We start from the raw sequence: 14,605 nt of genomic DNA, 5'->3' as shown, positions 1-14,605 counted from the left end.
AGTGAGTTGTGTGCCCCCTCCTACACTGCGCCCTAAGGCTGGAGCCTCTCTTGCCTCTGCCTTGGCCTGGCCCTGTGCCCCCTCCTACACTGCGCCCTGAGGCTGGAGCCTCTCTTGCCTCGGCCTGGCCCTGAAGGTAGGCAAGGGAAAGGGTGTAAAATATTGGCTGGCCCCATCAAAGATTTGTTGGAGGGTCCCATGACTTGTAGTTACGCCCCTGATAGTATGTACTGTCTATTGTATAATGCCCTGGAAGGTGGCTGCACTACATGAGTCACAGGTAGCGACATCTTTAGTCCTGCCAAGTGATCTCTGCGGAATGTTTTATTTACAGGCTGAGCATTCTATGCACAGAGGGAAATATTGCTTGCTTGGCAGTTGGAAAACGTCTATAATTTCCCACAATGCAACAAGGTTCTCAGACATAGTGACGACCATGGTGATGACATCACGCTGTGGGAGGGGTTTCACCACAATATAAGCCATACAGACCCCCCTGATGATCCGTTTGAGAAAAGGTAGAGATTTCTCCCTGGAGAAGGGGGCATCAGCTACTGATTGGGATGAAGTTCAACCCTTGCTTACGGTTCCTCTCTAAACCCGGCTACTGCTCTGCCTAGGCTGCCGGCTGTTCTCTTTCCTTCCCCTGACTTTAGCTTAGAGTCTGAAAGTGATTTTTGAGTGATACAAACTTTTCCTTGTTGTCGGCCACATCTGTACCACTTCTGCTCCTTACAATCAGGCCTAGAGACGCGAGTAACCAAAGGCCGTAATTCAGGGCTGATTTATTCCACCGACTGTGAAGATTACGACTCTTTAGGGAAATACAAACAGGGTCAGGGAATTAGTGTACATAATGGTCATTTTGATAATGGGCCAACAGATGCAGAGGGAAGCCTTACTGTACACAATTAGGCGTAATGCACTAATGACAGGTTGGAATTTGTATCGCCCTCCCCTCCTCCGTTGAGTCACAGATCCATGTTCAGGAGTAATACGCGCCTTATTGGTGCTACAGCCAAAGATTTTCTGACATGAAGCCTATTTTTTTTTTTACCCTTCTTCTTCTTCTCCCTCTATCCTAACAGGAGCATTAAATCCTTTGTGTGCCGGGGTCTGGGGGAGAGATATGTAAAAGCGCTTGTCAGATACTTTCTAAGAAAAAGCCAATTAAAGGGTAATAGAGCAAAGGATGAGAATTACCATTTGACTTGGAATGAGTGAATCTATTCGACTTGTGTCTCATGCTCCAAGAATGGAATTACTGCTCGATGAATACGCAGGTCTTAAGCAGCTTTTACCCTTAACTCTTCCAGGGACGATAGTAAAAAATAAAAATGATCTGTGGCTAAAATGATGGTGGCGTTTCACCTACTCTCCAATCTGCATCTCAGACAGACGGAACTCAGACAACGGATAATCACAATCGCAGGAAACTGTGTGTCAAAATGATCAGTAGTTTTGCAGGTATTGGCTGCTTAAAGAGACACTGAAGCGAAATAAAATATACGGTATAATGAATTGGTTGTGTACTATGAATAATTACTAAAAGTTTAGCAGCAAAGAAAATATTCTCATACTTTTATTTTCAGGTATATAGTGTTTTTTCTAACATTGCATCATTCTATAATATGTGCACATTACACAACACTCAGCATTCAAAATGATTCTTTCAGAGCAGTCTGTGAACTAATGACCTCTCCTCTGACAGAGAAAGAGTAAATAGTTCAATAATACTTGAGATAATAAAAAAGTCAGATAACAGCCCTCTCCAAAGTCACAGAGCTTAATTGCTTTTTTGCATAGAGATAACAACTGGAGTTTCTTAACTCTTCCTGTACTGGAAACAGTTAGACTGATGTATCTGATCTTAATGTTTTATTTCTTAGCTGTACTACACATACAAATCATAATATCATAATTTTTTTTCGCTTCAGAGTCTCTTTAAAGGACAACTGAGGTGGGAGGGATACGGAGGCTGCCATATTGCCCTTTTAAGCAATACCAGTTGCCTGGCTATCCTGCTGATGCTTTGCCTCCTAATACGTTTAGCCATAGTCCCTGGACAAGCATGCAGCATATTGGGTTTTTGACATTGTCAGATCTGACAAGATTAGCTGCATGCTTTTCAGGTGTGTGTGTAATTCAGACAATGCTGCAGCCAAATAGATCAGCAGTTAAGCCAGGCAATGTGAATTGTTTAACAGGAAATAAATATGGCAGTCTCCATATCCCTCTAGCTTCAGTTGTCCTTTAAGTAATGGTTGAGTTTCAACTTTTACCGTCCTGGCTATTGCACTTCAAAACCTTTCCTATTGGTCGGCTATTGTGATAGCTGGCTCCTCTGACCATTAGGGAAGTTGAAGAGATGGTTATACTGTCATTTTTTTTCACTTTGGCAGCCCAATATTTCATAAACTGTTTTTTGACATGCAGTTTTCATAGTGTATAGCCTTTGATTGTATGTTGTGTGTCGTGTTATTCAATTTTATGGCCTTCATTTTGTGATTACTATTCTTTAAAGGTTATCGTCGTTAACCCTTCACCAGTTGTATCTGCATTCCTTTTATACTAGGTTTCCACTATGATACTGATCGCCTTATTATTCATATTTTTAATTTGGTTGTATGAGGTATCAGTTGAAGCATCCACAGTCTTGCTCTGGTTGGTTTACCTGGCGACTTGCTGTCTTCTGATGAAGTAGATAGTTGTTCACGAAATGCGTCAGGCAGCTGTATGAGTATTGCAGCATCTCTTCCGTATCCTATGAGTGAATACAATCCTTTTCTGCAGAAGGCGATACTCCCACTCAGAGTATCCTGCAGGAGAGGCAGCAGTTTTTCTAATATTGTATTTGAAAGACATACTTTACAGCACAGCTCTCCTGCAGACTTCACATCTGTGCATTTATGGAAAGAATAACTGTAGATCGGTTACCACACAAGTGCTGAATGTTGTATATTGCAGTGATGTGCATAGATCTATCAAACTTCTTTACCACTCTTCATCTTCTCCTCTCTTCGACTCTCCACTGCTCCTATCCCACTTACATCTCTCACCTTATGTACAAATACATTTGATAACCTCTTTCCACAATTCAAGACTTCTCTAGAAGTGACTCCACTCTCTGGAATTCCTTCCCACAACCCATTGCTCCTTTATTTAACACATTTAGTAAAGAAAAAAAAGCCCTCGAAACCGACCTTATTCAATCTTTCCTTTCAGTCTTTCCCTCTGAACTATTTCCAACTACCTACAGTTCAATTCTGTATTTATAATTATTATACTGTATACTATATTCCCCCTCCTCCTAGATTGTAAGCCTGATTCCGTTCTGATTCTCCTTTGACATGTTATGAATTGCTATATATGCTGTTTTGTCCGCCCCACCCCTTATTTATTGTTTAGTGCTTCTACGTAATTTTATATTATTTAGTATTTATATAGCGCCAACATCTTCCGAAGCGCTGTACAGAGTACATAGCCTTGTCACTTAACTGTCCCTCAGAAGGGCTCACAATCTAATCCATACCATAGTCATATGTCTATAGGTCCGTACACACGCCAGACTGCAGGCAACAACGGGTCTGTCGTCACCTACCGCTGGGCGGGTGTTCCAGCGACAGTCCGGCGTGTGTACAGTCTGTCTGCAGACTGATACGGCTGTTTCAGCCTTATCGGTCCACCGACAGACTGTACACACGACGGGCTGTCTGCTGAAAACCCGCCCAGTGGGAGGTGATGACAGACCCGTCGTTGCCTGCAGTCCGGCATGTGTACGGACCTTAAGTGTGTATCATGTAGTGTATGTATCGTAGTCTTTTACAGGGAAGCCAATTAACTTATCTGTAAGTTTTTGGGTTGTGGGTGGAAACCGGAGTGCCCAAAGGAAAACTACTTAGACAAGAGGAGAACATACCAACTCCTTGCAGATAGTGCCAGGGCTGATATTCGAACCGGGGACCCAGCCCTGCAAAATGAAAGTGCTAACCACTACGCCACTGTGCTGCCCTAGTATATTTCCACTTTTATGAAAAAAAAAAAACAGTAATAATGTCTATGCACATCAGCTGGGAGGTGGGGGATATTTGTTGTTGCAAGTGTGCCTCTTTCAGGGGGTCCCATATTGAATTCGAGTTGGGGCCTCTGTGGTTTCCAGTTACCCCTCTCAGCTCGCGTTGCCCGTGAAAGCATCACTGCCCTTGTGACCTGCAGAGAGGTTGACACGCCGCCCTTTCCATCAGATAAGGGGCAGAAAACACTTGCACATTCTTCCTGCTAAGCGCCAGTAAAATGATTTAATCAGGAAAGGTGCGGAGGCTTGTTACATGCATAAGGCCGGGGCTTAAGAGCAGAGCCATTTGCAGATGAACCGCTTTTTACTAGCTTTCTGGCAGACATGACATTTGTTCAGAAGATTAGCCCGCTTGTAATGTGTGGCATAATTGCACTGTGCGGATGTCCCCGATGTGAGAACCTAATTGCCTGACAGGGCTATAACTTTGAGGCACGTCCTCACCTTGTTAGGTTCCCCCCCTCTCCTTCTGATGGAGTCTGGCCGCAGGTGTGCCTAATTTACCTCACAGCACAACGTGGGCTGCGTAATTGCAGGCTTGTAGTTAGGAGAAATTGCTGGGTGGAATATCAAGTGACTGGCTCTGGGCTGGCGGCATATGCCTGTTTGTGCTCCTCTGTCAGGGCAGATGGGACTTTTTTTTAATTATATATTTATTTATTTTTTATACAACCATACTTTTAAACTTTAAAGTATAAATCGTTGTTAAAGGATCGTTCACCTTAAAAAGATAAAATGATACCATTTGAAGGCAATCATGCTAATATTAACGATTATGCGCTTAATTCTGAAAGATTTGTGAGGTATTTTAAATTGACAGCGTTTCTTCTTCTCTGCTGTGGAATTTCCTCCTTGCCATGAGGGAGATTTGCTGGCCGCTGTGGTTTAGAAGGAAGTCACATGATCAGCTAGACAGCCACTGAAATTGTTGGAGGGGCAGAACATTTGCCTCTAAACGCAGCCGGTTGGCTGAAAAGGAGATGATATGGTGTTTTTCAGATGCATCGTAGGAAAAGCAGTAAATGCTGAAAACCTATATTTAACCTAAACCTTCCCCTCCCCCACAACCTAAAAGAATATTCTCCCTCCATAACCTAACATTATCGTCTCTAGCCATTAACTACCGTACTACTACTCCCTACTCACAAAAATACAAAAATAAAATAATTAAAAACTTTAAAATTCCCATTATACTCACTTAATGAAGAAGTGCAGTGGCAGAATACTCAATGCCACAATGAACAACAGATGGCCCCGAAAACCACAAAGTGCAGACATGAATAGCATTGTAAAATAAAAGGCTCATTCCTAATATATGTTGAGTATTTCTTCTGTGTAATTTTGGTTAATAAAAAGTTTCATTCCTTGTTGTTTACTGGATAGGCCATCATTAGAGCTTTGGAGGCCATCATGTTGACCCTCCTAGTCTCTAAAGCAGGGGTCTCAAACTCGCGGCCCGCGGGCCATTTGCGGCCCTCGATACAATATTTTGTGGCCCTCGCTGGCAAAAGCTTCCTTATAGTTCGCTTCAGTGCTCCCAAGTAATCCGCTGCATCCCCGCCGCTAAACGAGGGCTGCAGAGCCCCCAAATCGCCCGGGGGGGGGCAATCCGCCGGCATTTCCAGGAAGGGGCAGAGCTTTCAGCTTCAGCTCTGCCCCTCCTGACGTCAATCGCCTCACGGATCGCCACCTCTCCCCGCCCCTCTCTGTGAAGGAAGAGTGAGAGGGGCGGGCAGAGGCGGCGATTCGCCGCGATTGTGAAATTCCTTATGCGGCCCAGCCTCATCCTGACTTTGCCTCCTGCGGCCCCCAGGTAAATTGAGTTTGAGACCCCTGCTCTAAAGCTTCGATCTGGAACAAGTAGGCAGGCCAAGGAAGCCGTAATGTCTGATTTGGACACATTTTCCAGGTTAGAACATAACATAGTCCGAAAAGATCTCCACTGACAGAACAGACCAATGAGTAGTTCCAGAGATACGAGGTTATCTAATCAAATAAGCCTGCAGGCAACGTGAAGGTGCAGTGAGTTAAGATGGTGAGCATTTAGTTGGTTTGTGAAGCCGTCCGTCACAGTAATGGACCAATAGGGGAAGTTAAGAAATGCGAAAGGGATGGGGTAAATACTGACCCTTCCAGGAAAACCAATAATACGCACATAAATTCACTTTCTTTTATCTGTGGAACTATTGATTCCTTTTACTGAATGTAAGCTAGGATTACGTGTTTTGTTTTGTTTTTTTCATTTTAAAGCATTTAATGTTCTGCTGTTGCTGTTAAAGTTTTTACTGTTTCACATTAGTCTGTTTCCTATAAGCTTTATGAAGACATTTTCTATAAAGTAGCTGTACACATATTTCTTATTGCTGCTAAGTCTTGTCTAACAGTTGTATCAAATACTCAACGTCTTTCCTCTTTTCTTTCTTCTTCTCTGTAGGTTCTTTCTAAAGTTTTTCCTCAAGTGTAATCAGAACTGCCTGAAGAATGCAGGGAACCCGAGAGACATGCGAAGATTCCAGGTACTCTGATGGGGACAACCCACCACTGTCATTCTAATGGCCATTAAAGAAACCAGACACAGATGCCCACCAGTGGTGTAACTAGAAATCACTGGGCCCCCCTGCGAAACTTTGAATGGGGCCCACCTGCCCCTTGCACGGGGAGCCGGGAGCACTGAAGGGGGGCCCAAGGTGAGGTAGAAGGGGAATTGGGCCCGCCTCCCCGCTGTTGTGTGGCCACTGCCCCCTTTTCCGTGCTGCGCCCCCTCCTACTTCTAAAAACTGCCTTGGCCAGGCCCCCTACCAGGCTCAGGCCCTCCTGCGCCTGCATCCCTTTCAGGGGCTATTGCTACACCCCTGATGCCCACCATATCATTGGTGGAGTCCTTTATCACTCTAGTTTAAGGACTGTATATAAGAATAAGGAACTGTGTGGAGAAAATAAATGGACTTAGTTAGCCACCCAGTAAGAACTCCCACCTAATTGTAACAAGGTGGAAAGGAGTGTTTTTTATTGTTTTATTCTTATTTTTAGATTTTGTTATAGGCCTAGTAAGGAAAATCTTTTTATATCAAAGCTTGGAACTAAAACGCAGTTCATAAAGACTGAGGCATTACAGATGGTTCATGTTGAAATGACAACCTTCTGCACCTGCTTGGATTTTCATTAACTTTGAATAGAACGTGGTCTAAAAGTTCCACTTTCCTAACCCTTTCACAGCTACGTTATAAACTCAATTCATGGGGTGAAGAAAAAAATAACTAACAGCTGTTTGTGAAATGACTGTGAAGAAATTGAGAGAGTAATTATCATTTCAAAATTAATATATCTCTCATACTGACAAGTGGAGTCCTATTTCTAAGCCTTGCTCTACTGGTCTTGTGGTCTTATAATTAAGGTCCATTGATCTTACAGTTTCAGAAAGAAGTTTATTGGTCATAATATATGTAGGAATATGTCTGTTTGTCTTGCATCTGTAGGCAAAGGTCTTATAGTTGTAGTAAAAAATAAAGTCCATTGGGCATAACGTTTTTGGAAAAGGTCCATTTGTCTCATAGTTTTAGGCAGAAATCTACTGGTCTTGTGGATGAAGGCAAATAGCCATTGATCTTATAGTCGTAGGCATAGGTCCACTGGTCTTGTAGTCACAAAAATATTTCAGCTGGTTTGGTAGTTGACAATAGGTCCTTTGGTTTTACAATTGTTGGCAGAGTTCAATTGGTCTTATAGCTGTAGACATGGAAAGAGGTACTCAAAGTTAGTTAAGTTTGACCGAGGGAGATGAATGTAAAAGTCCATGTAGTACAGCAACAACTCAGAAGTAGGAAATTCAGTACAGAAGTAGCATCCATGTTGTTTCTGTATCTTAGTTCTCCCAAAGGCAATATGTTTTTTTTCTAATCTGGAAAACACATTGTCTCCTGCAAAGTGATTGTAGGGACTATTGAAATCTTGATCAACAGCTATAGAGATTAAGTCATTCTAGAACATTAATAAAAGCTTTGACTTATGCTGGGTTTACACCATACAATTTTCTGTTAGATTCTTCTGTTAGATTTTTTTTGTTAGATTTTCTGTTAGAATGCATAATTTGATTATTTTCTGTAGAGAATGATCATTATCTCTGGTGCATTGTCTTCTGTTTATCTCCTGCTGAGTAGAACAATGCCTAATTGCTCGGCAGATAGATCGTAAGATAGATACATTTCCAACATGTTGAACTTTATCTATCTGTAGGTAAATCTAACAGATTGTATGGTGTAAACCCAGCATAATGCTGGGAATAGACGGTACGTCTGTAGCGCTCGATTATGCCACCCACTCGTCCCTGCGCGCGCCTAGATCGATTCCCGCTCATCCCCGCGGGCGCTTCTCTAATCTTCTGCTCGTTTTTCCTTATCTTTTCCCATTGTCCCGCGCACGGTATCAATCGCAGAATCGATCCGGCTGGTGATCCGACACGTCGGAATTTATCAATCGAGCCATCTAATGGCTCAATTGAGCGGTACAAACATACCGTCTATTCCCAGCATTAGAGAAATGGCCCTCATCTGACAAAAACAAATACTGTAGGTATGATCAGTATAATGGTTATTGCCTTTTTCTTAATCTTCTTGCTTCAGTAAGTTAGTTTTTCATATTGTAGAACAATGTTTCTAACCTACCTGTCCAAAGTCCCACCAACAATATGTTGTGTGAATATCTGTTTGAATGTTCCTCCTTTTTTGCTAAGCTATGTGAGATTTCCTGAAAAAAACATGCAGCGTTGGTGGGACTTGAGACCAGGTTATGAAATGCAGCTGTGGAGTGTTAAAAAAAAGTACCTTTCATGCACTTTAGAAAATTATTAACGTATAGAGCCCTCTGTGGATCCATTGAACAACCTTTCCAATAAAAGCATCCTTGTGGCGGCAGGAAAGAGTACATTAAACCATATAAGACAATGAAAGCTGCTTACAATAGTACGTAAAAAAGACAAGCTATAAAGAAAATTGATACAAAGAGAATGGCGGGTAAAATACTGTTGCTGGCCCTGTGTCAAAAGGGAGGCCGTTCTCGACCATTTGAATATTTTGGTACCACACAGAAATAATAAATACTTTAGCATATCCACAGGGACAGGTGAGTTTACTTAGAGCAGGCTTAAGAATCGGAGCCTTTTTATTCTTGAATGGGTACCTGAAGAATGTCCCTTGGCTCACAACCTGGTAATAGGTGGTCATCTAGTGGTAACTGGTCATTTAAAATATGTTTTTTAATAGGCCTGGAGAATGTAAGAAAAAAAGCTTTTCATGCTTCATTGAAAGTTAGAGCCTGTTTATTGCTGGTTTTAACTTCCTGTTTTGGCGACCTGGAGTTTATATTGAACACCACGTTTTTTCCTGCAGTTTCAACCTGATGAAGGTTCTAATGAGTTTCTACCCAAGGAGAATTCATGTAGATGCATGTGATCAGTTTGACCAAGTCATTGATGTGTAAGTCTCTGAATGGCTGGTCATGAAGAAGGTCTGCTCAGGCCACCTCAGCTTGGCTTCCTCTTTAGACCTAACACAAAAAAACTGAAGTGAAACCTGATCACATGATCACGGCCAGCCAATCAGAAACTAACAAATGAACCATTTCATGATTTCTCCTCAAGGTAGAGACATGATCACATGATCATGGCCAGCCAATCAGAAACTAACAAATGAACCATTTCATGATTTGTCCTCAAGGAAAATTCTTGGACCAAAACTCGGACCATCAGAACCTCTAACCCTTTACCCACTCTATCAGTTTTTTTGTTACATTCCCACTTTTTTTTTTTAATGAATAAAGCCCAGGCCATTTTTTATGAACATACATTCATATTTAGAAATGTGTGTGTGACTTTAAATAAATTCATGACTTGTGTTTTTAGATTTCCTGTCATGCCCTATGATATTTTGAGAGAGATATTGTGTTTTGTTTATGGTTTAGCTAATTTATACATCTTCCAGTTAAGACTTTATCAAAAGAAAAAATGGAAGGGAAGAAAAAAAAACAGCATCCTTCAAAACACTCCAGCAAGCATCCATTTCTCATGGATCTCAGCATCAAGTGCCATTGGTAATATTGATCCATGCGTGAGGAGCAGAAGGTCAAGCCTGGGATGAGGAGAAGTCTCCTCTTTGTCTTACTGACGCTTGAAAGGAGCATCACTCACTCGCGATTCTGTGGTCAGCAGTGGAACCGCTAGTTAGCAAACAGAGAGGACAGCAGCCTCCTCCTGCTGCTGTATAGCCTTGATTCTATTATTTGGATTCTTAAAAGACCACTGTCGTGGAAATCTTACAATTTAAAATATATTTAAACACATAGAAATAAGAAGTACGCCTCTTCCGAACTAAAATGAGCCATAAAGTACTTTTCTCCTATGTTGCTGTCACTAACAGTAGGTAGTAGAATTCTGACAGAACCGACAGGTTTTGGGCTAGTCCATCTATCCATAGGGGATTCTCAGCATGGCCTTTATTCTTTATAAAGATTCTTCCTGAAAAAAATTTATACAAAGATGCTGGCCAGCCTCCCTGGTCATCATCCACTTTTATGGCAGTTGGACGGAGCAACTGCCATTCACTAAGTGCTGTTGAAAGCAAATAAATATCTGAGAATCCCGCATGAAGTGATGGGCTAGTCCAAAACCTGTCAGTTCTGTCAGATTTCTACTACTTACTGTAAGTGACAGCAACATAGGCGAAAAGAAACGTATGGCTCACATTGCTCTGGGAGAAATGCACTTCTTATCTGTACATGTTTACATATTTTTTAAATTTGAAGATTTTCGCTGTAGTGGTCCTTTAATGAAACTTGGCCTGTTATGAGGCACATAGAGCTTTAAGATAGCTTTTTAAAGATGGCAGCCTGAGAGGAATTAAAGTGTCTTTTTTTTTTCCGTGATCTGCTATTCTCCCCTGGTGACTGACCTATATATAAATTGACACAGCAAAGACAGTCATGTTTTCTCCGTTGCTTTTTTTCCTTCTTTTTTCCCTGCGTGTCTCATACAGCAGACAGCTCAAACGCGGTGTGCACACTTTAGTATGGAAAGCAGGCCTCCTGTATTTTCTGCAGCCTGTTATTTACTATAGTAACATAGCATCGAGTCTGCTGACCTCTCTTAAATCTCTGGCTGCGTTTACAATACACAACCACCTTCCTTTTATATCCCCCCTCAACCAACTGTTTTTGCTGTATTGTTTTGTGTTTAATTTTGACTGTTAATTAGCCACGCTTTTGGTGAAAAAAAACAGAGCAAAAAAAATAAAAATAATAAAGTTTAGAAAGTGTGATATTAGCCAGACGGGCATAAATATTAATTCCTCGAAAAAGTGAGAATAGAATTGTTCAGACAGTCCGGCGTGTGTACAGTCTGTCTGCAGACTGATACGGCTGTTTCTGAGCGATCCGCCAGGCGGTTCGCTCAGAAACAGCTGTATCAGTCCGCCGACAGACTGTACACACGCTCTACTGTCGCTGGAACGCCCACCCAGCGGGAGGTGACGATGGACCCGTCGTTGCCTCCAGTCCGGCCTGTGTACGGACCTTTACTATTAGTGTACCACATGGCTCCTCGCGGACACATATGGCTGCTCGCAGTTTATAGTTTCCACATGAAGAGGTCATCTTTAAAGGGATACTGTAGGGGGTCGGGGGAAAATGAGTTGAACTTACCCAGGGCTTCTAATGGTCCCCCGCAGACATCCTGTGTTGGCGCAGCCACTCACCGATGCTCCGGCCCCGCCTCCAGTTCACTTCTGGAATTTCTGACTTTAAAGTCAGAAAACCACTGCGCCTGCGTTGCCATGTCCTCACTCCCGCTGATGTCACCAGGAGTGTACTGCGCAGACACAGACCATACTGGGCCTGCGCTGTGCGCTCTTGGTGACATAAGCGGGATCGAGGACACGGCAACGCAGACGCAGTGGTTTTCTGACTTTAAAGTCAGAAATTCCAGAAGTGAACTGGAGGCGGGGCCGGAGCATCGGTGAGTGGCTGCGCCAACACAGGATGTCTGCGGGGGACCATTAGAAGCCCCGGGTAAGTTCAACTCATTTTCCCCCGACCCCCCTACAGTATCCCTTTAAAGAGAACCTGAAGCGAAAATAAACTCATTAGATAATGAATTGTATGTGTAGTACAGCTAAGAAATTACCTTAGTTGCAAAGAAAAGAGTCTCATATTGTTTTGCAGTACAGGAAGAGTTAAAAAAACTTCAGTTATCATCTATGCAAAAGAGCTGTCATTTTGTAAACGATTTCAGGAGTTTGCCTTGGCTAAAGCTAGTGGTCAGTTTGAAGTGCTCAGATTTCCTACATGTATCTTTTAGTTAGCAGTTGGGTTAAGACATGTTTTCTGTTGGTTGGAAATTGAGGTTTTGACAGTGCTGGGCCTTTGAACTGATTGGATAGAACCTTTGCGTTAGATGGTTATTTTTGCCCTTGTTCTTATTGCCCTTCCGCTAATTTCATGTTGTTGGTGACTTTATTAGTAGTAAGAAATCCCACCAATAAGACCTGGTACAGAAATAAAGAATTTATTCAGAATCTAACCTTTGCCCCATGATGTACTATAAATCTTTATTGCTGTCAGTGTTCCCATTAGAAGGAATTCTTCACTTCCTGTTGGTGACATTTTTCGGCAGGAAGTTAACAGTAGTCTCCTCAGTGGGGGATGAAGACCTCTAAAGAAACAAAAAAAAACCTAAAAATCTGTGATATTTAAATTCAGTTTTGCATGTTTAACTGAAATTGTTGCAGTAATGGACCATGTCTCTAGACATGTAAAGCTGCATACACACATCCAATTTGATTGACCAACTTTACCCCTTTCATGTAGTATGGGAGCCTGGTACATACCTTTAATTTTGACAGGTCAATTATTGGTCAACTTTACCACTCCCATGTAGTTTGAGGGCCGACCGGTTTTGAATACTGTTAACAGATTGTGCAGGTAAACTCTCATACTACATGGAGGCAGTGAAATTGGTCAGTGTTTGGACAATCAATACTGAAAGTGTGAACCAGGCTTTGCCTACATGATCTATTCAAAGTATTCAGGATCTGTTGGGTCTCATACTACACAGAGGTGCTAAAATTGGTTGACCAATCAAAATTGGATGTGTATGCACCTTAAGCCTTGCATAGCAACACCAGATAAAACAAAAAAATGTGTTGTACCCAATAAAGTTTCGCATCGAGTTGAAGGTATTGTTGAACTTTTTCTATTCTGTCATAACTTGTATTTTCCTGCAAAAGGTGGTGAAAAAAACAAAATGGCTGAACTTCCTGTGTTTGGATGGCAATGGGAAGTGTGACTCTACTCCTTCTGTCTCCGGAAGACTGTACAAAACTTCCCCAGCTATCAGGATTTAGTGTTGTCATGCTGAATCCCTGCCAACATTTCTCCATCCCAATCACTGCTCAGCTAATCTGTGCAGAGCAAAATGTATGCACGGGCAATATAGGCCTTGGCCTAGGGTGGCTGTGGTCCAAGGGGGCAGCTGAACATGGAAGGAGGGTATTGCTGTAAATGAAAAAGGAGGCTGCAAATGAGGATCAAGAGATTAAAGAAGAAAACTGCTACCCAAGGAAGCTCTGCATGACGCAGGGGGGTAGCTGCATGTAAATGTTACACGTACGAGGGGACAACTCATGGTATGAGTGGGGGGCTGCGGCGCACTCAAGGGTAGTTTGCTACATACAGCAGGGGGCAGTTGACCTAGGGGAGGGAAAAGTATAACTCTTGAGTCCTTGATTGCTCTTGGACATGCCTTCCAATTGAGCAAACACTGAGTCCAGCAGGACAAAACCCTGTAGGTATATGAAATGCAAGCATGTCACTTGCTTAATGTATAAAGAGTAATGAATTAACTTAAAAGAGGAGCACTGATTCTAGTGTCTGACTTGGGCTATTGGTTGGAGGAGATACTGTTGGTGGGGGGTGCACTTTGTAAATGTAATACTGTATATATGTATAACATTCTTTGAAAAAGCCGTTGGGTGAAACATGTCAAAGATTCATATTGCAGCACTTTGTAAATAGCACTATGCACGTCCTATGTATGTCTCTTAGTTTATATGGATATAGTGTGTACTTTATCTGAGGCTAGCTCCAATTGCACGCTGACTATAGCTGCCTCTGGAGGTTATTCAGTACACCTGTATCCTATCTAGTAAGGTCTTATAGTGACCATGTTGTGGAATAGCTACACCACACCTTTATAAAAATAAGAAGTGTTGGGGGATAAGCAAATACCTTCACAACGAGATAGGTCCCTGTAACCATATATAACACCTTACTGAGGTTACACTAAAATCAGTGCTCCACTTTTAAGTAAATTCATTACTCTTTATTAGAGATGTGGCGAACGGTTCCCGAATCGTTCGCTGGCGAACATCTCCAAATCCCTGGGTTTTTTACTACTTCCAGATCGCTCTGACCCGGAGTAGTACGCCTGCGCTGCCCGGCGGAGCGCGTCCTAGATCGCGCTCCTGTTCCCGGGCACTTTCTGCG

At 42.4% G+C, this 14,605-nt stretch overlaps 1 protein-coding gene across 13 annotated transcripts in view; it reads left to right on the top strand.

Moving 5' to 3' along the window:
* Positions 1 to 14,605, top strand: part of EBF3 (EBF transcription factor 3) — a 253,024-nt gene that overhangs the window by 140,412 nt on the left and 98,007 nt on the right. For all 13 annotated transcript variants that reach the window (XM_068257658.1, XM_068257651.1, XM_068257656.1 and 10 more), the window contains exon 7: positions 6,510 to 6,591. In XM_068257658.1, coding sequence (XP_068113759.1) covers positions 6,510 to 6,591 — 82 coding nt within the window. The remainder of the gene's footprint in view (positions 1 to 6,509; positions 6,592 to 14,605) is intronic.

This window comes from Hyperolius riggenbachi, chromosome 10 (assembly GCF_040937935.1).
Source record: "Hyperolius riggenbachi isolate aHypRig1 chromosome 10, aHypRig1.pri, whole genome shotgun sequence".
Classification (NCBI taxonomy): domain Eukaryota; kingdom Metazoa; phylum Chordata; class Amphibia; order Anura; family Hyperoliidae; genus Hyperolius; species Hyperolius riggenbachi.
Note: the sequence above shows the minus strand (reverse complement) of the source record. Positions and strands in the feature narration are given on the sequence as shown.